General features: G+C 36.5%; 1 protein-coding gene across 1 annotated transcript; it reads left to right on the top strand.

Annotated features, from left to right (window-relative positions):
- Positions 1-21620, top strand: LOC123551956 (nucleolar protein dao-5-like). The gene is given in 8 exon segments (XM_053542242.1): positions 1-154; positions 8796-8857; positions 10583-10681; positions 11929-13346; positions 13380-14336; positions 14339-14883; positions 16012-16095; positions 17102-21620. Coding segments are annotated over 8 exon segments (3426 nt in total). The 5' UTR covers positions 1-52; the 3' UTR covers positions 17261-21620.
- The last annotated feature ends 5184 nt before the right edge of the window (positions 21621-26804 follow it).

Raw genomic sequence — 26804 nt, 5'->3', positions numbered from 1 at the left:
TCTACGCATGCGTTGACAACTATCAACTTCCGGCACGTTGGCTTACAGAAAAATGGCAGATTCGGATGACAGAAGCACAATATTACCCGTAGTTGTTGATTTCATTAAACGAAAATGCAAAGAATTTGTACCACTTTTGAACCACTCCACAAAGGTATATATTTAATCCTAGTAGAAGTTCTAATTTTCATTTACCAAGCGGCAGACACATGTTTAAACGGTGAATATATTTAACCACGTGTTCACAGGCACCAGCATCGGACCTGGGACAAAAAATATGGCCTTGTTTTCATCCTAATTTTCATCCTAAATGAGTTCAAAATGAAAAATATGTAATGAAATATGAGCCCCCTTCAAAAGAAACATGTCTGCTGAAGGCCAGAATCTAGCTAAAAAAAACCAGCTCAGAGATGTTTATCCCAGACTCACCAGTTTCGACGCACATAACAAGCAACATGGCCGCGCTTTTTTATTCAGTAACATACGTGACTCTATTAGATGTTGCATGTGCACAAACCTTTTATGCATTGAATCATATCAAAAACATCTTATTCTAAACAACTGACTGCCAGAAATCAAAAGGTAAACAACAACTAGTGTGGTCGGCCATACTTTTTTCTAACACACCTATTTCGACGCATCTTACATGATACTTGTTACGAAGCTTTTGATTGGCTTAAATATTTGTGCAATCACTGTAAGTAATGTGCTACACCATAACTGTCATGGACGATGCAATAAAACTTGACACAAAAGCAGATGCAAGTAGATAATCAATATTAAGGCCAAATGATATAAATAAATCTGAAAACATTTAAACATTCATGAACATAAGGTGCTAAGAACATAAATCATCTCTGTGCTTTTTTAATACACACTGTCTGATGTTTTTTCTTTCATTTTTCTGGACTGCAGTGTTTACTGAGAAATTGGGCACATTTTGTTTTATACAAAACTTTAGATGAACCCAGTGTTCGCAGCCTACTTGACAAGAGAAAAAAAATGAAGTGAGTAGTAATGATCGCATTGATATATAATGCGTACACATTCCAAAACAGTACATAAAATAGTGCGACTACAGATGTCACATGGCAGTGATGTGACCTTGATAGCACCAAAGTCGGCTGCAGACGTACAACAAAATTTCCAGTAACTTTTTTAATCTAAGCTTCCACAGGGACGTTTTTAAAATGGATGAAAATTTGCATTAGTACAAACATTAAAAATCATGTATAGGGTAAATGTAAGTTGATAAATTTCTTCAAATCCTGAACTTTACAACTTTTTTAACGGTAAAATTAACCATGATGTTTTCTGTCATTACACCGAGTAACTACGTCATCGGAAACCCCAAGTTAGTCGAAAACGAGGTCAAAACAAAAATGGCGTCGAAATAGGTGTGCGTAAAATTACGTGGTGCGACGATATATTCTCGATATCGACATTATGGATAAAATCCCGTTTTCCGGTATTAACCACTAATATGAAATTAGGTGCTACCTAAATGGCAGAGCTCCCTTGAAAAATCACAGTGCCCCAGGGCCCTTTAAAATTAAAGGAGTGGTGTTGGAATTGTCTGGAATTATGGATTCGTTTAGGAAGTTTATGTTCTATTAGATCTTTTAAAACTATAAGTATTAATGATAATCCATGATTTCTGAATGCATGTTTTAGACTGCATCAAATTTAATTCTTGACATGTGAAATACTCAAAAGATATTCTGTATATAATTAAAAGAAAGTTCGATATAGATTAAAATCTGCACTAAGATAGAGAAGAAAACGTATTTGAATAATTTCTATTAGTTTTATTAAAACGTACTGCATCCGCAATTTTACATAAATTATTATCATACTGGAAACCAGTCACAAATGATAACTCCTTCAAATTGAAAAGCTTCAAACCTAACAGAATCTCGTTAGGCCAATAGCCGAAGGAATTCTGTCTCTTTGCGTGTGAATGTTTGGCAATAAGGACTTAATGTAAAAAGTTAATGTTTCAATTCCAAAGTTAATAGAAATTAGAATTTACGTACTCCTGGAAATGACAATTGTAATTCTTTTAAATGTCATTATTGTCAAATTTTGGTTCTTTCTGAAAGGAAGAATGATTGTGTCCAACTTTCAGTCAAAAATACTGCTATAATAGATGCCTGGTATGGGAAAATTACAATCATTTACATGACTGTACAAAGCTTGTTTTAAACCCAAAAGACTAGCAATTTTTAAAAGTTAATGATCAGAATTTTACCTGAGAAAAACAGTGTTTGCCGAAATTCTCGAAAAAACCTGTTTATTTACTGAACTTCTAAGTTAACATTTCTATGGCTTTTTATGGTTAATCTTTTAGCACTATAAATTAGGGATGGTAGTAAGAACCTTTTTGATGTTTATTGATAATTCATCGCCAATAGTTTTAGTTGTTTTGATAAACTCTGGTCAGTGATTTTAAAGCTAACGGATGAAATATATGCGAACAGGGAGAAGAGCATTACTTGCTTTTCACAGTTCAATGCCTGTATATTTTGATCCTATAGCTGTTTTGGTTTTTAAAGTTATGTCTACTGACTACTGCACAGGCGCTACATTGGAACCTGACATCAAAACTAAACACTTACACAAGTTAAATTTCACATGAATGACTTTAGTTATACAATATTTTCAAAGCTCATAATAATAGAAAATTAAAACTGAAATAAAAAAAAAAAGGAATTGGGAAAAAAATCTGGTCCAGGTGAGGTTCGAACTCACGACCTCTGGTTTTCAACGCGAACTCACTAACCACAACACCACTGTGGAGTTATGACGTCATCATTACAAACATAAGTATATATAATAAAGATCGTAGTGGCAGCAAGACGAAAGTCGTTTCAAAATGAAAATATTGTATTTTATTTCTTTTTTCTTCATACAAAATGTATTTAGCACTAATTTTTTATTATTAAACGCGCATTTACATTTTTATTCAATATTCAAAGCAGTAAGCGAGACGCTTTTGTCAACCGTAAACAGTAAGCGTCTACTGACGTCTTTACTGATTAATTACTATGTGCATAGAGCACATGAAAAAATCCGAACAACATCGATTCCAAAAAGTACCACGAATTTTTAACTCGATAGTATACAGTTAGATCTCTCTATTCGTTTTCTTGTTCATACGTCTAACCGTAATGCGACGCTGTCAGCGCCGCTTTGCGGCACCGGTAGCTCTGCTAATAAACGTCCATTCCTGGTTTTACGGTGAGGGGGATATCGGCCATTACGCTACATAGCGCAGCGATTTTTTTTGCCATTTTGGGAAAGCGTCCGCGTCCGGACGATTTGGGAAAAATAGCGTCGTTTTCATCCTAATTGGGAATTTTGTGTAACATACAAAATTACAATAACCCCTTCCCTGGATCTAATTGAGTTACACTAGAGCTAGTGTTCTGATCATCACAACATGATACAGTGGCCTGACTCTGAGATAACAATGGTTGTTCTAAAGGCACACACTCTGGCACAAATTCAACCGGAGTTACACAAGAGTTCTGACTCTGACATGAAAACGACACCGGTGTCGACGATTCAACGGACGTTTCCTCAGTCAGAACAGGCTGTGAAGATGCCCGTGAGAATCTGAACTCCACAAGGCATTTGCAGCCAGCAAGCTTGGATTTTGTTAGCCTTTGAACATTATATTTGCTGTTGTGATTCATTGTTCGCACAGTTTTTCACTGGTTCTACAGAAAAAGATCGTGGAAACCGATTATCGAAAACAATACATGGTGCGATTGATTAAATTCGCGCTTGTGATGACAGAGAACATGTTCTGAATTTTAATCGGGTATTTGCCCTTTGGTCAAAATTAGCAAACACTCGATTAAAATTCGGAACATATTTTCTATAATCGGCGAATTTCACGATGTCGGGACAGCAGCCGTTTCAAAAATGTTTGTAGGTCATTTTTGGGAATAATTTGGTCGGGAAAAATGGTCATTATTTTCAATTGGGAAAGGGTCCGTTTTACGGACCCTATTAAAGAAGGAAAAAAATCGCTGTGGCGGTAGTGTTTATCTTTTTTTTTTTAGTTTTAAACAAAGAAAATGAATAAAAAAAAGTTTTGCAGATTATCATTAAACATTGTTGTAATTAAGATGTAGCAAAAATATCCTCAAATTTTACTTTATTTTTGAAATTTTATCTTTTATTCTACACTGCCGCTTCCGTGGCGCGATACCGAAGGTGTGAAATTATTTGCATTTTTCAAGGTAAACAGGTTATTTTTGCAAAAAAAAATGTTGCCGAGGTCGTAGAATAGTATTTCCATTGTGAGAAAGTAAGAACTTTCCTAAATCCTTATCTTCTGGCCAAAATAATCGCTAATATTGTACACGGTCTTTATATCGGTTAATCTCGCCAGCCCCCTTGACCCTATGTACGGAAGTACCAGAAAACGGGATTTATCCTTAATGTCAATATCAGTGCTCCAGCTAGCTATTTTTAGCAGGGCGCATCGCCCGTTCCGAAATTCGTTCCACCCTGTTGCCCCACCAGGCACCCTGCCCGTTTTATAACCTTTCATTTCCTTTCTAGCCAACCTTCCCTTTTTTGCCTCAGTGGTTATAATGGACTGGCTATTGCACCTTTTTATCGAGTGATACACGCCGGGGGGCATTGACATAATTGGCAAACAATTACCTGCTGTAATCGGCCCGATTTAGTCTGCTACACCAGCATTAAAATCACTGAAGCTTAGTGTTAAAACAATATCTAACTAGTCTGAAAATTATCTTCATTTTCGCGCCGCCTGTCAAACTATACTTTCGTTTTCGGTCACGGACGTAAATGTCCGTTTATACACAATTAAAATTTAAATCCAGACAACAGACATTTAAATCTAATTGATAAAAATCGCCCACAATCAAATTTAAATAGGAAAATTTTTTACCTTGAACATTTTAAAAGTTTTTGAAATCAAAAGTAGATTGTCATCTGCTGTATAAAATTGCCAATTTTTCGTAAACATTACTTTGAAATTAGTTTAATAAGATGTAAGGACACTGTAAACTTTAATGTCAGATACTGTAAAATGCTGTTAAACTGTCTTTGCATCATAATAACTTTTCAAAAATATTGTTTAAAAATAAGTTTTAGAAAAGTGTAACCATACCCGGATGTAAAATTTTGGATACCCGGAATACGTTCTATTAGAAGTGCTAAACTTGCATTTAGTCTGTTGTAAGTTAAAAACTTTGCCTTATTTCATTTATTTAAGTGAAAATTTAAACTTTATCTTTTGTAAGTTACACATATAAATTTATAAATATCAAGTACATGGAGAAGATGTGTTCTGAAATCTTAACAAGTAAAATGGACCTAAACAGAAGTTATTAAAATGTTATAGCTACAGAAATGATTTCAAGCTTTTATTTCTTTAACACACAGATAATGTGTTATTATATAAACAATTACAAAGAACAGGCCCAACTTCAGCCGGGCCAAGGGGGCCTGTAAACGCCCGCCCCCCCCCTCCAGCTGACTGAGAAGTGACCTATATATATAGATACTCATCAAAGACGCACCCTACTTTTTTGACAAAAGAATATTTTTTCTCAAAATTTAGACCCAGAAACGCACCAGAGGCCACCATTTCATACCTGTATTTCAAAATTTTCCAGGGGGAGAGCCCCCTGACCACCCAGTCAAGAGGAGAGTAACATACCCCTGCAATACCTCAAAATTTAGACCTAAAACTGCACCAGAGGCCACCATTTCATGTCTGTATTTCAAAAATTTCTGGAACTGCCAAGTAAAATATGAGCAGCAGCATTCTTAGTATATTAGAGATGACAAACCTAGCCTATCAAAGCACAAAGTATGCCTTATACCATGCCTAAATGTGCCTAATATAATGCAAAAAGTATGCAAAATTCCTTGCCTAAAGTATATGTTAAAAAGCACCTAATGCATGCACCAGTTACAATTTTTTGACAGGTAGGAGGGGGAGCATGCCAACTGACACCCCCACCCCACCACCCCAGAAGTGCCCTTTTCATTGCCAGCACCCTGCCCTTTTTTAATCCTAGCTGGAGCACTGAATATGGTCAATGCTGTTACGGATCTCTGAGCTGAAATGAATCCTGTACTGAAACCTAACCAGGAATCGTGCCAGAAGTCTGTCGCGCTATAATTTTATCAAATGAAATGCAATGAACTCACCTTTTACTTCTAATCCATTTTTCTTTTGATCTGGCATAAAATAATGCAACATAATTTTAACACAAGTTATACACTCAAGTTTCAAACTGGTACCCCTGTCCGCAATATTTTGTTCGCCATTACAGTTGTCACATGATCAGGGTACTCCTAACTTTTGAAAACCAATAGGTATAGAACCTTTATTTATTGACATTTTCTGAGTCTTTTGAGTTACAGTACCTGGCTAGAACTTTAGTTAAACTAATTTGAGGAGATCCTAGGAAATATTGAGATAATCTTTTCATATGGGCAATATCTCTACTCGGATTAGATTGCCCATCACACATATTAAACAAACCATTAATCTGACTGTCCAATTATTTTGACTAGTTCGAATTTTTTATCACATGTATCATTGTCAAGCATTTGCAGGGACATGTGTCATTTTACATTGAAATTTCACTTTGTTTTGAACAGAACTACTGAAAATTGTGGTATTAGTTATTTTTTCTTCTCTAACCCTCAAGACTTCAAAGTAAAAAAAAAATGTGTTTAACAAGTTGATACTCACTTTTGCTCTTCCATTTTGCCATTTCTTTGGTTTCTTTCCTTTGTATCAATTGTTGTATTTTTGATCATTGTCCAATTATAATATACAGACAACAAATCTCGTACATGTGATACGCCAGATATTTCAACATCTGGACAGCGTTTATAGTGAAGGTCATTTTTCGTACCGGTGTATGTGGTTATGTAGGGATAACGAATGTTTTTTCGTGTTATAACATCTGCAGAATCCCGAGGGATCGGTTGGTACCCGAGCCCGTTAGGGCGAAGGTACCAACGATTCCCGAGGGGTTCTGAGGATGTTAAAACACGAAAAGAACATGCGCTTACGCTATTCTAGCGTAAAACCAGGTAAATGAATATATTGTCCCTCAACGTCATTAAATTTCCATGAAATGCGCGGTAAAGTCTACATTGTTTTTTCACGTTGATGTCATTTCCTTTTGTATTATCCGTTTTGGGGCCGTAATACGTTCACGCTTTGCCTTGGAACGCGCATATATAAAAAGGTGTTAAAACAGCATGTGAGGGCGAGAATCTCTCTTTAAACACACCCACGAAAAGTGACAATAACAGCAGTTTTATGCTAGAATTCCTATTGTTGAGCTTTAGGTGCTGTAATTTCTACTCGGATCCAATTTGTTTACAATACTTGTTATCTCTGCCAACTTATTCCAAAGATTATTGTCTGTTAACTTGTATATTTTTCCTATTTAATTTCACACAATTTTACATTCTTGCTGGCCACCATTTTTCATGCGTCTGCTGATCTAGATCAAAAGCCTCTACCCTACAGTCATGACAGTTAAACTTTTATTTTGGCAGCAGCAATTATTATGGACTGTCGGCGGATAAATGAAAATAAAAGTACTAAAAAATGACTTTTATTTTGTTTTGTCAAAAAATAGGGTCGGTGCTCCCATAAACCAGAAAATTAAAAAATGCTCAAATGATCCCCATGATGAGACGACGTGTCATGCGCAAACCCCGGACCCTTAGCTTAAAGGTCAAGGTCACAATTGGAGGTCAAATGTCGACAGGACTTTTTCCTGTCCGTTCCATAACTCTGCCATCCATTAAGGGATTTTAATATTGTTTGGCACAAATGTACCTCATAATAAGACGATGTGTCATGCATGACTTCAAGACCCCTAGCTCAAAGGTCAAGGTCACACTTGGCTGTCAGATGTTAACATGGCATGAACAGGGTCTGTTTAAGTTTAAATCTGGGTCAGGCATGGTCAAAAACTAGATCACCATGTCAAATCAAAGGAAAAGCTTGTTAACACTTTAGAGGCCACATTTATGACTGTATCTTCATGAAACTTGGTCAGAATGTTGATCTTGATGATCTTTAGGTCAATAGGTCAGGTGAGCGATACAGGGCCTTCATGGCCCTCTTGCTTTAATTAAAGGTATGCCTCTTTCTCGTAATCCCGAGCCTTTGGAAAATTTGCACTTGCAGCTATATTTCTTTTTTCTAAAATTTATGTATGTTGTGGCAAATCATATGACAGTTAAACAAAAATAAAAAGAAAATAGTATTACTTACATTAAAATAGAAATATATACACAACAGAACATGTTGGCACAAAATTTGCTTATGATAAGCAAATTTTGTGCCAACATTTTCTGTTGTGTATATTTAGTTAAGTTATCTAAAATCACTGGGGTAATATACACGTATAACCTTCTTACGGAAAACAGAAACCACTTATTGTAAATCTTTTTTGTCTGCAAATACAATTATATATCTGTTCTTAATTTTAAAAAAAAGAACTTTTTCAAAAACAGCCTAAGTTTTTGAGAGCTAGTACAAATGATCACAAGCCTTGGTTCAACGAGAAAGCATCTGGCTGTTTCAGAGGGTGAGGTCATCATGTGAAAGCATGGATTATCCATTGACAACAGTCCTTATAATTTTTCTTCATGGGGAATGTTAAGTTTAGATGTTTAGATGCTGGTCGCAAAGCCACTATGTTGGTTTTCTCATGGCGTGGCTCTTTTAATTTATGAAAATACTTGTATATATTAACTTTATATTGCAGTTCAAGACAGTGAAGACAGATGGCAGTCCAAAGTTGGAAGAACTGTATGCTCACTGGAAGAGGTAAGCATTAAATTGGTTTTCTTAAACTTCATTATAATGTATTGCCAAGTGAGTTTATTACAATCGGCACAAACAATTTTCATGACTTTTAGTGACTGCCAGTTTCTAAACAATCTGATTTTATGTGGCTTTATTATTGGACTAAAATGTTGTCTATTTTACGGTCGACTTCCTTGAATTTATTCAAATACCAGAGCTTTTGTTGTCACCCTTTATCAATCAACATCCATGTCACATATTTTGCATATAAGCAAGTTTCTCAAAAATTTTCTAGACTTTCTTCAGCATCATGAGATAGCCTTGCGGTACAAGTCACATATAAATATTTATAACTCTGACTTTTTTTCTAAATTATTTCCCTTTATAACTAAGAAATTTTAGTTAATATTTTGCATTAAACAGGTTTCTCAGAAACTACTAGGCTAATTTTGTCTCCCATGTGTGACAGTCTGTCACAAACCTTGTCCGCACTCTTTATTAAGTTAAGTCGAACAGTTGTCATCCAATCTTCACCAAACTTGAACAAAATGTGTTTGACAATAAGTCCTCGGCCAAGTTCGATAACTAGCCAAATTGGCCAAAGCACTTTGGAATTATGGCCCTTGAATTACAGAAAATCGCTCTGTACAGTGACTACACTGATGTCTGCGCTATAAGTCAAACAGTTCTCATCAGGTCTTCACCAAACTTGAACAAAATGTGTGTTGCTAATAAGTTCTCAGCCAAGTTCGATAACTAACCAAATCGGCCTAGACACTGGAATTATGGCCCTTGAATTATTGAAAATCGCTCTGTTAACTGATGCCACTGATATTTATATTGATGCATTGTTGACTCCGATACATAATGGACAAGAAATGCAAATCTATTATGATTGGGCAATTGTGGGAGACATCGGCTAAATTCTCAAGAGCAGGTCCAGTGTAGTCTAAATTTAAAGCTTTCAATTTTACCCTTCACAAGATGACATCACAGGACAACTTGATTGTGTCTTGCTTTTATTTTGTAAAACATTATGTCCCATTTTGTAGAGATATTTCATGCAGATGTTACACTTAGAAAAAAATTATGACCTAACCTTGTTAACAGCACATTGTCTTGTTTCTAAATAGTATTGTTTAAATAATGATACATGACAGTAATGCTAATCTACTTAGAGGTATTGTTGGATAATTATATTATGTGGGATGATTTTATTATAAATTGGAGAAAACGTATCTTTTAAAGACTGGAATGGGTTTGAATTTTTTTTTCCAAGAAGGACCCCCCCCCCCCCCTCAAAAAAAAACTATAAAAAAAGAAAAAGGTCTGACCCATAGAATATTTGCGGAACTATGTTATAGGTTATAACTTTATCATGTGTTGTCCATATTTTCCATGTATTTGCTATCTCTTCAATTAGTTCCTATGATGTTCAGAGCTAACTGTTGAAAGACTTAAAAGACAATAATCCTGTTGCAGCATGCCTTTGTGTACAGATAGTTGAAAATTATTCAAGTCATCGAAAACTCTAGTTGCCGAGACGTGCCATTGGAAATGCTTACAAGCGGTTACAGTATTAGCTGTGTAGAGTTTGCAGTACTTTCCTTTGGTTGTTTGATTTCCAAGCTATGAGATGTCTAAACTTTTGCTTTGGGAATGATATTTTATAGATAATTCTAAAAGTTACTTTAGTTAGATATTTTGTAATTGAATATTGATTAACTTGTGAGAATGAACTTTCAGTGAGGGTGTGAAGAGGAAGATTCCAGCTGGTGACACTCCTACAAGTGCTAAAAAGGCAAAGAAAGATGAATCAAGTAGTAGTAGTAGCAGCTCAGAAAGGTGCGTCATAGATTTGAATGTTATTTAATACTTCAACATGTTCAAGACATTTCAAAAGTAAACATTACACCACTGTGACCAGTAATATTTGTAGTTAATGACAATCAGCAATATTCATCTGATTTCGTATTCTTCAGCATTCTTCATCCGTAACTTAACTTGTGCATGCAGTTGTTTCTGTAACAAACGGCAAATACTGACCAAATATAATCAACAAAAATTCCTGGTTTTCATTAAAGATCTGCTACCTTATGGTATAGTTCTTGACAGGAACTATAGTAAAAATGACATTCTTTGAAATAATTATATAATTCATTACCTTCCCAACTTTAGAACAGTAACATATTTATAACTCTATTTGAAAATAGGTTTGGGCATGTTAAAATATCTAACATAAAGATAAGCAGTGTCACCTGCTTTTAAATATAGTATTCAAGTATAAAATGTAATGCATCTTTTTTTTTATGCCCCCAGTATCTACTGATGCGGGAGGCATTATAGTGATTGTCGTTCGTATGCCATCCGTACGAGGTTAACCAAATCTGACCGTTTCGTCTAGCATCAGTACCTCTTACTAGAATGACTTGATACTAATGCAGATGTAACCTGTGACCATTCCTCATCTTCAGACATCACCTGACCTCAATTTGACCTTGACCTCATTTTGGACTTGGGTTGCTTTATATGGGCCATCTCTTGGTTAACCAAATGGGATCGTTTCGTCTAGCATCAGTACCCCTTACAAGAATGAATTGATACTAATACAGATGAAAACTTTGACCATTCCTCATCTTCAAACATCACCTGACCTCAGTTTGACCTTGACCTCGTTTTGGACTTGGGTGCAAAATCTATTGACAAGGATGCCACTGGGGGCATCAAGTGTTTATTGAACGCAGCTCCTTGTTTTTATGAAAATTTAATAAAACAGTTACACATTTGTCAGAGTGAATTCTAAATATAGTTTAATGCTTATGAATGGTATTTGGCAGTTAATTGCAATAGTGTTTTAATAAGAAGGAAAGAGAAATATACATATTGGTTAATAGTTTGAGTAAAGCCAGTTTGTGGATTTGTCAATGAGAAGTATTTCTTGAAGTTGTTTGTGAGACACATGACATTATTATGCAGTGAGATTTTCAAACCATTAAATCATTTCAGTCTGTTATTCTTAGTAACCTCAATACACTTATTGTTTAATACAGAGTTATAGATTCCTAAATAAATTTTAATTTCAACTGTTTTAGTGAAGATGAAGAGCAGAAAAAAACTGTAAAAAACGCAACCCCCACAAAACAAGCAGGGCAGAAAGGGCCTGCAAAATCACCTGCAGAGCCGATCAAACGTCTTCACCAGTCCAGCTCCAGCGATTCATCCTCTTCAGACAGCGACACTGCCAAACCCCCACCCAAGAAACAAGCAACAGCTGCCAAGCCGCAGCCAAAGAAGGCAGAATCTAGCTCTGACAGTAGCAGTGAGTCCAGTGATGATGAAAAGACAAAGAAACCAGTCCCTGCTAAAGCAGCTAAGCAAACGCCTGTTAAGAAAGCAGGAAGTTCTAGTTCCAGTGAGAGCTCAGACTCATCTGATGATGAAAAGCCAGCAACAAAAAAAACTGTCCCGTCTGTTAAAAAGGCTGTAACACCTGCCAAAGCTAACAAAGGTGCAGAATCAAGTGGAACATCTGATTCTGATGCTGATTCTGAAAGTACAGATGATGAGAAAGCTTCTGGTAAGAAAAAAGTACTGACCAAGAAAGTTGCAACCCTGGGAAAGACCTACAATAATGTTCCGCCTCCAGCAGAAAAATCTACTCCTGCCAAAACTGCTGCAAAGAAAGATTCTAGTAGCAGCAGCAGTGATGATAGCTCGAGTGAAGATGAATCTGCCAAGAAAAAAACTCCAGTTTCTAAGGCAACACCTGCGAAAACAGTTGCAAAGAAAGATAGCAGTAGCAGTGATAGTTCAAGTGAAGATGAAAAACCTACTGGCAAACCTACTCAGTTGAATTCATCTGTAAAAACTCCAGTTGCTAAAGTTCCTCCAGCAAAAGCAGCTACAAAGAAAGATAGTAGTAGTAGTAGTGATTCTAGCTCCAGTGAAGATGATGCTCCAAAGAAAACGCAAACTAAGTCTGTAAGCCCAAAAAAGCCTCAAATAGCTGGGATGAAGAAAGACAGCAGCAGCAGTAGTGACTCCAGTTCTGAAGATGAAGCCCCGAAAGCAAAAACCATTCCTCAGTCTCCAGCCCCTGCAAAAGCTGCAGTTAAAAAAGCAGAGAGTAGTAGCAGTGATTCAAGCTCAAGTGAAGATGAAGCCCCTGCTAAGGTGGTCAAACAAACACCAAAAGCTCAACCAGTTAAACCAGCTGCAAAGCAAGCAGACAGTAGTAGTAGCAGTGATTCTAGTTCTAGTGAAGATGAAGCCCCAGCAGTCAAAAAACCTGTGACTCCTGCAAAAGTTGCTGTGAAAACACCACCTGCAAAACAATCTAAACCTGCTGATAGCAGTTCAAGTTCAGAGGAAAGTTCAGAAGATGAGAAGACTACAAAACAGCCAGCCAAAGCTGTTACACCTAAACTGGTGCAGCCAGTAAAACAAAGGCAGGTGGCTCTAGTTCTAGTAGCTCTGACTCCTCCAGTGAAGATGAAGCACCTAAGAAAGTAGCTCCGCCTTCTCCAAGAAGTCAGCTACCCAGCAAAGCCAGTTCCTGTGAAGAAAACACCAAAGAAATCAAGTTCAAGCAGTTCAGATTCCAGTTCAGAAGATGATGAAAAACCATCAAAGCCAGTGACACCCAAAGTAGCTGGAAAACCTGTGACACAGAAGGTTCCTGCCAAAACTGATGCAAAAGATTCCAGTTCCGGCAGTTCAGATTCAAGTTCAGATGATGACGCACCAAATAGTAAAGCCCAAGCTGTAAAGGGTACACCACAAGCTGCTGTTAAACCAGTTACTCCAAAACTGGTAGCAAAAGACTCCAGTTCCAGTAGTTCAGAGTCGAGCTCAGAGGATGAAGCACCTAAGAAGACAGCACAACCTGTAACTCCTAAAGCTGCAGCTAAACCAGTTACTCCCAAAGCAACAGCTAAAGATGCTAGTTCAAGTAGTTCTGATTCAAGTTCCGAGGATGAAGCCCCAAAGAAAGCTGTACCAGCAAAAGCAGCAACTCCTAAAGTAGCTTCCAAACCAGCAACTCCTCAAACAACAGGAAAAGATTCAAGCTCCAGTTCTGAATCAAGTTCCGAAGATGAAGCCCCTAAAAAAGGAACACAAGCAAAAGCACCAACTCCAAAAAGTGCAGCGAAACCAGTTACTCCAAAAACAACAGCAAATGATTCTAGTTCTAGTTCTGAATCAAGTTCGGAAGATGAAGCCCTAAAAAAGTAACACCAGCCAAAGTGGGAACTCCTAAAGTTCCTCTAAACCGTCACTCCTAAAGCCGCAGCAAAGGATTCCAGTTCAGGTAGTTCTGAATCAAGTTCTGATGAGGAAGCCCCTAAGAAGGCAGCACCAGTGAAAGCAGGAACTCCTAAAGCTGTTGCAAAGCCTGTCACTCCAAAAGCAACAGCAAAAGATTCAAGCTCTAGCAGTTCTGATTCAAGTTCAGAGGATGAAACAGCTAAAAACACTGCAACAGTGAAGCAGTTACCCCAACACAAACTAAGAAACAGTCTGCTAAAGAGTCAAGCTCAAGCAGTTCTGATTCCAGTTCAGAAGATGAAGAGCCTAAGAAAGGTACACCTAAATCTGTCAGTAAAACAAAAACCCCAGTGTCTCAAAATAAAAGTGCAAAAGCTGTAACTCCTAAATCACAAAACAAAAAAGACTCTAGCAGTAGTGACTCGGACTCTAGTTCAGAATCAGAAAGTGAAAAAGCAAAGACAGTTAATACCTCTAAGGTAAATAAATCACAAAATGTTTCAAACAAATCACAAAATAAATCGGACTCTAGTTCAGACAGTGATTCCTCAGACTCAGATAGTGATAAGACTAAACCAGTGTCTAAATCCCCAGGTTTAACACCAGTAGGAGGTAAAACGAAAGCAGGGAAACAGAACGGTCCTGTAACATCGACGCCATATCCAAAAATGAACGGGAATGCAGCAGAGGGATCAGATGATTCAGGTGTAAGCTCTGGTTCACATGAAGTAACCTCTAACAACAAAAACAACAGTCAGAACAACAGTAAAAATCAGAGAGTAAGTGTTGTTTTCTTCTTTCAGAAATGTAAAAAAATGTGTAATAGCTTTCTTGCAACATTTTATAGTTTACACTCCTGGACAGTGGTATGTTATGACCCTGTTCCGATAATATTGTAACATGGTGAAGATGTTACACATCCTTTGGAATTATTTAGGAACATGGATGTATGATAAATTATTTTGGGTGTGCCGCTGATTAAAAGTGTGTGATTTGATACAAAGTGTATGAATTAACCAATTAAAGAGCCATGCTTGGGTATTAATTTAAACGAAAGCATCCAGTTGGCTTTCAGAATATTGGTGGTTTTAGCTAGGTCATGTCATTCCAGAAGGTCATCTGGGCTCTTTTCTTTACAATGAAAAGCTAGAAATTCACAGTATGACCTGAACTCCATAAATTGTCTAAAGTACAGTACTTAAGTGAATTCAAATTCAGTTAAAATTATAAATTCATCAAAACTTTACAGTTAATGAAATGTTGGTATATCATATTATTTAGTTCTGTAAGAAAAGCGACAGATTATGTTTCACCTTGGAGAACTGACAGAAATCTGAGGACACACTTAAAGTACTGATGTGGTGTTTATATATTATGTACATTAACATACGTCTAAGAGCATGGCCTTCTTGGGTTAAGGATAAAAATTCATTGTTTGATTGATCTGGCTCAAGTTACTAGAACTTTTACTTCATAATATGTGTTAAAAGGACCCTTTGTATTTTTTTTCTGATGACGACCTAAAGGTATTGAAGAAAAATGGCTTTCACAACACACTGAAGAATAAATTGCTTTCAATTATACAAAATCTGTTAGTAATAAATATACTGATAGTCACTGAGAGGGAATACACTCATTTTCTCTTACTGTAACCAGATATCTGTTCAGTATAGATTGTTCCCAGTTTTGGTTACACACTTGGCAGGATTATGACTTACCCAAATTTTTTCATTATCATTGGATGAGAGTTTGGACTGACGTTAGGTAGTCTGGTTTTAGTTCCCTTTACTTGGTTTTCTTTACTAGCTATATTAAAATACGGCACTAAGTAGATAAAAGTGGATTTTGTTGATTCCCTGACTTGTTCCTGTTTAGTATGAAATAATAGAACAATTTAATAACTTCAGAGACGGAGCAGTCCATTTAGACGAGTGAAGGAGGACAAAATTATGGTAGATGAACGCTTGAAGGACAATTCATTTAATGCAAAGGTAATTTGGGCAGTTCTGATACATATTACAAGATTCTAGAACCATTGCTACCTATAAGTTTTACAAGTTTTGCCAATGATGTTACATGTTTTAAGTTGTTCAGAACTTAAATTTCCATGAGGACGACCATAAATCTGAGGCAAACTTATTAAAAACTGTGTAATTGATTTGCAGTGTGTGTAATAATACAACATTCTGATAATTATGAGTTTTCTGAAGAAAATGGACAATTAATTGGGGTTAAAAAGGGACATAACATTTATAGAGTTTCTTTAATACCCCGCCATGAGGTGTAGGGTTATAGGAATGGTCACTGTCCAGCCATAACGACTGTGTCTGAACCATATAACTCAAATCCCTTGAAGGATTTTTATGAAACTTTGGTAAAATGATCACCTCATCAAGACAATGTGCAGATCTCGACATGAGTCAGCCATGTTGGTTCAAGGTCAAAAGTTTGAGCCTTCCATTTTGTGTTCGCTCTGTATCTCCTAAACCCCTTGAAGAATTTTCATGAAAATTGGGTATTCAATTTGCAACTTTTGAAATACCTAGATTTTAAATGACTGCAGGTTGTATCTGTGGCTTACTTTTAAACACCTGTTCCTCCATTGTGTTAGTTCAATACTTGTTTAGGTCATTGTATAAAGAATCCATCCAGCTGACTTGGAGTTTCGTGGTTCTACCTAGATAACTGCCTTTGCCTTAAATGTTGTCCACAGGGTGGTGTTGGAGGTTGCTGGTTCTACCTTGGAACCCACCAATTCCTGAAATGTTGCTGACAGGGGCACCAGGGTTCTTCATCACCTGTACATGAGATATTATTACATCTTAATTTCTGGGTTATCTTTGGGAAATACACAGTAAGATGATGAAGATAGTTGCTTCAATAGTTGTTGAAAAATATCACACCAAACAAAATGGTTTTGAAAATAAAACAGATTGATTATGTGCTTGATTTTTTGTACAGTGAAAATTTAATACAAACAAATTTGTTGATTTGCAGAGCGGAGCACGAGGATCGTGGGGTGAGAAAGCCAACAAAGACCTCATTGTTACAAAGGGTAAATCGTTCAGGCACGAGAAAACCAAGAAAAAACGTGGCAGTTATAGAGGTGGAGCAATTGATACAAGCAATGTACATTCTATAAAATTTGATGATTAGAGGATGTTGGTTACATGACGAAAAATTATTATATATATTGAAAAATCTGAAGTATTACTACTGTACCTTATTGTAACAATATTTTCTATATGTAGATAATGTGTCGAGTCTGTGTAGATGGTTCGTGATGCTGTTCGTCATTATCTGTTGCAAGAAACCCAAAATTATAATTTTTGAATATGTTGTGGTATTATGATTTAGACTTTTGGTGCTACTGTTCCAGTTTCTGTTAATTAAGCTTTGTTACAAAATAATTACATGTATGATAGATATATATATATTTAATACTGAGATTTCATAAAAGAAAAAAAATAGAGAAGGGCAAGTTAATTGGTCTTCCTGCTTCTCTGTTCAGATATCTAACAGACATGTTCTTTGCTAGTTCTAACTACTATAACTTAAAGCTATTTTTGTTCAGTTGGTTATGTCCATTAAGTTATGACACAACCTGTTTTGATTACTAAGTCAGCATCTTATTGCAACAATATCGTTCATTTATTGGATAGAATGTGGTTAAATGAATATCAACATCTTATATTTATGAATTTAATTAATTTTAGATATCATTTTATAAAAAGTTAACCATAGAAAGTCTTCATTCACGCAAACCACCAAACAACAATTCTTTCACACCAGATTGTTTCCTAGCCTGGAGTATCATGATCTGTACAGGTGGACAAAGTATGGCAGACAAACGTACCTACCTGTAATTTCTCTTTAGAACTTGTCATAATATTATGTTGCATGATAGATCAAAAGAAAATCTGGATTAAAAGCATTCTACATATTAAAGTAAAATGTTAGTCCATAGGCCCATAGCATTTGAATTGACGAAATTGCAGCATGACAAATTTCTGACATGATTCTAGGTTAGGTATTGATATGAAGTATATCAGCTCATAAATCCGAAATAGTACATGTATAATAAATGTCTCTGAAGCTGGTTGTTTTTAGAGAGAGAAAAATGCATAAACTTGTTTGAAATGGTCATTGATCCAGGATTTTGCTTTAAAGTCTGAGGTTTCTTTTCAGGATTGTAATATCTTCCCCTTTTTGCAGCAGTAGTTCCCAATTAAATATGGAGGCTCAGATAACTGGCAGAAGACTTAGTGGTGTTGCATTCTAAGAATTTCTTTAAAAAATGGTTATTTATTATATTGTATTGTAATTGTTGACAACTGCTCAGCATAAATATATTTTAAGAAATACCACGTTTCTCTTTCTGAATTATGTAATAATTGTAAATATAAATGAAGCATGTGAGATAAAGATTTTTTGCCTCGAAAAATATACTAAAAGACCAGTAGAAATGTTGTAGTTTTATACTGGTCTGAGGACTTCTGTTGTAAAGAAGAAAGTACTTAATATTCAGTTTTAAATCTATACACATAACAGTTACAATCATTCTGCTCAAGTTCATTGTTGTAATTTACAATTGAGACAGGAAAAAATTGTTTTCATGGCAAATCCAGAGTGAAATTGACGAAAGCTGAAACTCGCATTTTGTTATTTTCATTAGTAAATGTATGTATTCATAATATCACTCCCTGATGGCATACATTTGTAATGGAGTTTGTGTGTTACTATGTTTAAAGGATATGCCATCCAGTTTGCATACCATATTTGCATTTTTAGCTCACCTGTCACAAAGTGACAAGGTGAGCTTTTGTGATCGCGTGGCGTCCGTCGTCCGTCCGTGCGTGCGTGCGTGCGTAAACTTTTGCTTGTGACCACTCTAGAGGTCACATTTTTCATGGGATCTTTATGAAAGTTTGTCAGAATGTTCATCTTGATGATATCTAGGTCAAGTTCGAAACTGGGTCACATGCGGTCAAAAACTAGGTCAGTAGGTCTAAAAATAGAAAAACCTTGTGACCTCTCTAGAGGCCATATTTTTCATGAGATCTTCATGAAAATTGGTCAGAATGTTCACCTTGATGATATCTAGGTCAAGTTCGAAACTGGGTCACGTGGGGTCAAAAACTAGGTCAGTAGGTCTAAAAATAGAAAAACCTTGTGACCTCTCTAGAGGCCATCTTTCTCAATGGATTTTCATGAAAATTGGTCAGAATGTTCACCTTGATGATATCTAGGTCAAGTTCGAAACTGGGTCACGTGGGGTCAAAAACTAGGTCAGTAGGTCTAAAAATAGAAAAACCTTGTGACCTCTCTAGAGGCCATATTTCTCAAGAGATCTTCATGAAAATTGGTCAGAATGTTCTTCTTGATGATATCTAGGTCAAGTTTGAAACTGGGTCACGTGCGGTCAAAAACTAGGTCTGTAGGTCTGAAAATAGAAAAACTTTGTGACCTCTCTAGAGGCCATATTTTTCATAGGATCTGTATGAAAATTAGTCAGAATGTTCATCTTGATGATATCTAGGTCAAGTTCGAAACTGGTTCACGTGCGGTCAATAACTAGGTCAGTAGATCTAAAAATAGAAAAACCTTGTGACCTCTCTAGAGGCCATATTTTTCAAGAGATCTTCATGAAAATTGGTCAGAATGTTCACCTTGATGATATCTAGGTCAAGTTCGAAACTGGGTCACGTGCGGTCAAAAACTAGGTCAGTAGGTCTAAAAATAGAAAAAACCTTTTGACGTCTCTAGAGACCATATTTCTCAATGGATCTTCATGAAAATTGGTGAGAATGTTCAGCTTGATGATACCTAGGTCAGGTTCGTAACTGGGTCATGTGCGGTCAAAAACTAGGTCAGTAGGTCTAAAAATAGAAAAACCTTGTGACCTCTCTAGAGGCCATATTTTTCATGAGATCTTCAGGAAAATTGGTGAGAATGTTCACCTTGATGATATCTAGGTAAAGTTCAAAAGTGGGTCGCGTGCCTTCAAAAACTAGGTCATTAGGTCAAATAATAGAAAAACCTTGTGACCTCCCTAGAGGTCATATCTTTCAATGGATCTTCATGAAAATTGGTCAGAATTTTTTATCTTGATGATATCTAGGTCACTGTGTCAAATAATAGAAATAACGACGTCATACTCAGTTCAACACTAGGTCATGTGGGGATAGGTGAGCGATTCAGGACCATCATGGTCCTCTTGTTTATATGAATATATGCAGAAAAAGGTACACCAGATTTTGTTCTTACAGAAGTTGTTTAGAAGTTTAAAATATAAATTGTTCCAATGGGTAAGTTATTCTCTAACATGCTCACGTTGAAATAATTTGCACCCAGAGGTGAAGGTGTCCAGTCATGAAATAAGGTGTATTAGGCTAACTATGTCACCCACCACACAGTGGTGTGGGAGACATATTGATTTACTCCAGTCTGTCTGTCACAAAGCTTGTCCGCACTCTTAAGTCGAACATTTTCCTTCCGATCTTCACCAAACTTCAACAAAATGTGTCTGCCAATAAGTGCTCGGCCAAGTTCGATAACTAGCCAAATCGGCCTAGGCACTTGGGAATTTTGGCCCTTGAATTACCAAAAATGGATCCATTCGTCTAGACCATCCAGAGAAACTAGTCATTTTTCATTGTTACAAAGCTTGTCCACACAAAGTCGAACATTTCTCATTGGATCTTCACCAAACTTGAACAAAATGTGTTTGACTATAAGACCTCGGCCAAGTTCGATAAATAGCCAAATCCGCTTAGGCACTTTCGATTTATGGCCCTTGAATTACTGGTTGGATCCATTCGTCTAGACCATCCAGAGAAACTAGTCATTTTTCATTGGGCAGTTGCGGGAGACATGCGCTTTTCTCAAAAGCATCTCTAGTTAATCATTGTTTCAGCAAAACTGTATATTCATTCTTTAAATGCAAAAATTTAGGAGCTTTTGTTTCTCTTAGACAAAGAATTTAGATACAGATAAAATTTATTAGGAATGTGTTAAAATGGAAAACTTTGGGAGTGTTTGGCAATGAATGCACAAAATTATGTTACTGGAACATTAAAGTGACCTCTTGCCATCTGTTACAAATATTGCAGAAATTAGAATCACTGTAGATTAACTTGGTTTGTTTGGAAATCAGCATGTAAAATGTTCAGTTTGATTCTGATAAAATCATTGTCATTGATCACATTGTGTGTAGATTGTTACAAAGCATTGATCATGTTTTACTTTCATCAGTTTGTTCTACTGTGCTTGAACAAAGCTGTATGTTTGTAGTAATACATGTACATTTCAATCCATAAGACTTCCTTCGAAAAAGGGTTTTGTTTTTTTTGAAGTGATGAGTAATGAAACAAGTTAATAAAGTAATGTTTGGCATTTTTTGTTTTGAACAGTTTCAAAGATGAATTATATGTTTGAAAGAGTTTGTACCGAGATATTTTTGCAAGACATACATTGGTAAAGGAATTTAAAAGGAATAAAAGAACTTTCAACATGATGATTGTTTTTTCTTCCCTATTTGTTTATAACCCTGTTTACCTATGTAACATGTTCAAGACTAGTCTTTGATGTCTCTTCATATTATTAGGTGTTAATTTTTAGGTTGACTATTCAAAGAATAGGTAGAGTTATTGGACTTGTCCTGATTTGGTCAAGTTATTGTTAGCTCACCTGTCGTGAGCTATTGTGTCGGCGTGATGTCTGCCGTGCGTCGTCCGTCAACAACTTCGAAAAAAATCTTCTTGAAAACCACTGGGCAGAATTACACCAAACTTCACAGGAATGATCCTTGGGTGGCCCCCTTCCAAAATTGTTCAAAGAATTGAATTCCATGCAGAACTTTGGTGCCATGGCAACCAAAAGGAAAAACTTTAAAAATCTTCTCAAAAACCAGAAGCCCTAGAGCTTAGATATTTGGTGAGAAGCATTGCCTAGTGGACCTCTACCAAGTTTGTTCAAATCATGACCCCGGGATCAAATTTGACCCCTCCCCAGGGGTCACTTGATTTTACATAGGAAAATCTTAAAAAATCTTCTTCTCAAAAACCAGAAGCCCTAGAGCTTAGATATTTGACCTGTAGCATTGCCTAGTGGACCTCTACTAAAATTGTTCAAATCATGACCCCGGGGTCAAAATTGACCTCGCCCCAGGGGTCACCTGATTTTACATAGGAAAATCTTCAAAAAATTTCTAAAAATCAACCAGAAGGCCTAGAGTTTAGATATTTCACATGTAGCATTGCCTAGTGGAGCTCTACAAAATTTGTTCAAACATGAACCCGTGGGGTCAAAATTGACCCCGCCCCAGGGGTCACTTGATTTTACATAGGAAAATCTTCAAAAAATTTCTAAAAATAAACCAGAAGGCCTAGATCTTAGATATTTGACATGTAGCATTGCCTAGTAGACTTCTTAAAAATTTGTTCAAATCATGATCCCCGGGGTCAAATTGACCCCGCCACATGGGGTTACTTGATTGTACATAGAAAAATCTTCAAAATAAACCAGAAGGCTTAGAGCTTAGAGATTTCATATGTAGCATTGCCTAGTGGACCTCTACAAAATTTGTTCAAATCATGACCCCCGGGGTTAAAATTGACCCCATCCCAGGGGTCAACATTTAGCTTGTGTATGCGATAGAGGCTGTATTTTTCAACTGATCTTCATGACATTTTGTCAGAATAATAATCTTAATGAAATCTAGGCCAAGTTTGAAAATGGGTCATCTGGGGTCAAAAACTAGGTCACTAGGTCAAATCAAAGAAAAACCTTGTGTTTGTGATAGAGGCTGTATTTTTCAACTGTTGTTCATGAAATTTTGTCAGAATAATAACCTTGATGAAATCTAGGCTAAGTTCGAAAATGGGTCATCTCTGGTCAAAAACTAGGTCAAATCGAAGAAAAAACTTGTGTATGCATTAGAGGCTGTATTTTTAGCTCACCTGAGCCAAAGGCTCATGGTGAGCTTTTGTGACCAATCGATGTCAGTCGTCCATCTGTCAACATTTTCTAAAAAAAATCTTCTTAAAAATCACTGGGCAGAATTAAACCAAACTTCACAGGAATGATCGTTGGGTGGCCCACTTTCAAAATTGTTCAAAGAATTGAATTCCATGGAGAACTCTGGTTGCCATGGCAACCAAAAAGAAAAACTTTAAAAATCTTCTTATCCAAAACCGCAAGGCATAGAGCCTTGATACTTAGCATGTGACATCATCTAATGGTCCTCTAATAAGATCTTTCAAATTGTGCCCCTGGGGTTTAAATTGACACCGCCCCAGGGGTCACAAGTTTTACATAGACTTGTATAGGAAAAAACTTTAAAAATCTTCTTGTCTAAAACCACAAGTCCTAGGCCTTTGATATTTGGTATGTAGCATTGCCTTGTGGTCCTCTATCAAAATTTTTCAAATTATGTCCCTGAGGTGAAAAGAGGCCCTGCCCCGGGGCGTCTCAAGTTTTACATAGACTTATAAAGGAAAAAAACTTTAAAACTCTTTTTGCCTGAAACTGCATGGCATAGGCTTTTGATATTTGGTATGTTGCCTTTCCTAGTGTTCCTCTACCAAAATCGTTCAAATTATGCCCCTGAGGTGAAAAGAGGCCCAGCCCTAGGGTTCCCAAATTTAACATAGACTATCTATAGGGGAAAAAATCTTCTTGCCTGAAAGATTTAAGTTCAAAGCCTAGGCCTTTGATATTGGGTATGTAGCATTGCTTAGTGGATCTCATACAAGATTGTTCAAATTATGCCCCTGGGGTGAAAAGAGGCCCTGCCCTGGGTGTCACTTGTTATATGAGTTATATAGGAATGAATACTTCAAAAATTATCAAATCATATTTCCTAGGGTGCTAAATCATAATTACCTGATGACCCGAAGCGATTAGGGGTTACTTGACTGTGACCTTGACCTACTGACCTACTTTCTTGTTTTTTAAGATACAGCCTTGAAATTTGGATGATCTGTACAGTTTTTCACACCAATCTTAAAACTGACTCTCAGTGACCATGAATGTGTCATACTGACCTACTTTCTAATATTTAAGCATCAGTTTGCCATTTTAAACATGTGGCTCATATTACTCAGGTGAGCGATTCAGGGTCATCATGACCCTCTTGTTCAATTGATCTTCATAAAATTGGGTCAGAATAATTGCCTTGATGAAATCTAGGTCGAGTTTTAATATGGGTCATCTAAGATTGAAAAGTAGGTCACTAGGTCAAATGAAAGAAAAAGCTTGTGTATGCGATAGAGGCTGTATTTTGTCAATTGATCTTCATGAAATTTGGTCAGAATGATTGCTTTGATGAAATCTAGGCCATGTTTGAATATGGGTCATCTGCGGTCAAAAACTAGGTCACTAGGTCATATCAAAGAATGTACTTGTTTAAACTCGAGACCACATTTTGGGTCTAATCCTAATGAAAATTTGCCAGAATATTTGTTTCCATGAAATCACTAGGTCAAACATGTTTACACTGTTATCGTTTGTTTCTCAGGTGAGCAACATAGGGCCATCTTGGCCCTCTTGTATTTGGCAGATCCCTAATGCTCAGGTGAGTTTTTCTGATCGCTTGATGTCCGGCGCCTGTCGTCCGTCAACATTTAGCTTGTGTATGCAATAGAGGCTGTATTTTTCAATTGATCTTCATGAATTTTGGTCAGAATGATTACCGTGATGAAATCTAGGCCGAGTTCGAAAATAGGTCATCTGGGGTCATAAACTAGGTCAAATAAAAGAAAAACCTTGTGTATGCGATAGAGGCTGTATTTTTCAATTGATCTTCATGAATTTTGGTCAGAATGATAACCTTGATGAAATATAGGCTGAGTTCTAAAATAGATCATCTGGGATCAAAAACAAGGTCACTAGGTCAAATCAAAGAAAAACCTTGTGTATGCGAAAGAGGCGGTAATTTTCAATTGATCTTCATGAAATTTGGTCACAATGATTGCCTTGATGAAATCTAGGTCAAGTTTGAATATGGGTCATCTGGGATTAAAAAGTAGGTCACTAGGTCAAACAAAGAAAAACCTTATGTATGCAATAGAGGCTGTATTTTCAATTGATCTTCATGAAATTTGGTCAGAATAATTGCCTTGATGAAATCTAGGTCAAGTTTGAATATGGGTCATCTAGGGTCAAAAGTAGGTCACTAGGTCTTATAAAATATATCGTTTTAGCTCGACTATTCGAAGAATAGTCTAGCTATTCTACTCACCCTGGCGTCGGCGTCGGCGTCACACCTTGGTTAAGTTTTTGCATGCAAGTACATACAGCCATCCATTAAAGGCATATAGCTTTGAAACTTATTTTTTCTTTTTCTAGGTCAATTACCAACCTCTCTGGGTCAAGTCCCATAACTCTGACATGTATTTTGAGCAAATTATGCCCCCTTTTGGACTTAGAAAATTTTGGTTAAAGTTTTACATGCAAGTTACTATCTCCAAAACTAATGCAGATATTGATTTGAAACTTCACATGTGTCTTTGGGGTTATAAAACTAGTTGATAGCAGCAAGTCCCATAACTCTGACCTTCATTTTGGCCAAATTATGCCCCCTTTTGGACTTAGAAAATTCTGGTTAAAGTTTTGCGTGCAAGTACATACAGCTATTTCTAAAAGGCATATAGATTTGAAACTTATTTTTTCTTTTTCTAGATCAATTACCAACCTCACTGGGTCAAGTCCCATAACTCTGACGTGTATTTTGAGCAAATTATGCCCCCTATTAGACTTAGAAAATTTTGGTTAAAGTTTTACAGGCAAGTTACTATCTCCAAAACTAATGCAGATATTGATTTGAAACTTCACATGTGTCTTCGGGGTTATAAAACTAGTTGATAGCATCAAGTCCCATAACTCTGACTTTCATTTTTGCCAAATTATGCCCCCTTTTGGACTTAGCAAATTCTGGTTAAAGTTTTGCGTGCAAGTACATATAGCTATTACTAAAAGGCATATAGATTTGAAACTTATTTTTTCTTTTTCTAGATCAATTACTAACCTCACTGGATCAAGTCCCATAACTCTTACATGTATTTTGAGCAAATTATTCCCCTTTTTGGACTTAGAAAATCCTGGTTAAAGTTTTGCGTGCAAGTACATACAGCAATTACTAAAAGGCATATAGATTTGAAACTTAGTTTTTCTTTTTCTAGATCAATTACCAACCTCACTGGGTCAAGTCCCATAACTGTGGCATGTATTTTGGGCAAATTATGCCCCCTTTTGGACTTTGAAAATTCTGGTTAAAGTTTTACATGCGAGTTTCTATCTCCAAAACTAATGCAGATATTGAACTTAAGCTTCACATGTGCCTTCGGGGTTATAAAACTAGTTGATAGCAGCAAGTCCCATAACTGATATGCATTTTGGTCAAATTATGCCCCCTTTTGAACTTAAAACTCTTTTGATATTTAACCTTTTTGGGTAATATTTTCCTGCTTCTGGGACAATATTTTGAATAGTCGAGCTTGGCTGTCTTATGGACAGCTTTTGTTTAACTCAAGACCACATTTTGGTTCCAATCCTAATGAATATTCGCCTGAATACTTGTTTTCATGAAATCACTAGGTGAAACATGTTTACACTGGAAATCGAGGGCACAACACGAAACTAGTCTGTCTGTTTCTTTTTCTATAAACACTTAGACTAGTTGTGCGTTGAGCCCTCGTGT

This window comes from Mercenaria mercenaria, chromosome 4 (genome assembly GCF_021730395.1).
Source record: "Mercenaria mercenaria strain notata chromosome 4, MADL_Memer_1, whole genome shotgun sequence".
Taxonomy (NCBI): Eukaryota; Metazoa; Mollusca; class Bivalvia; order Venerida; family Veneridae; genus Mercenaria; species Mercenaria mercenaria.
Note: the sequence above shows the minus strand (reverse complement) of the source record. Positions and strands in the feature narration are given on the sequence as shown.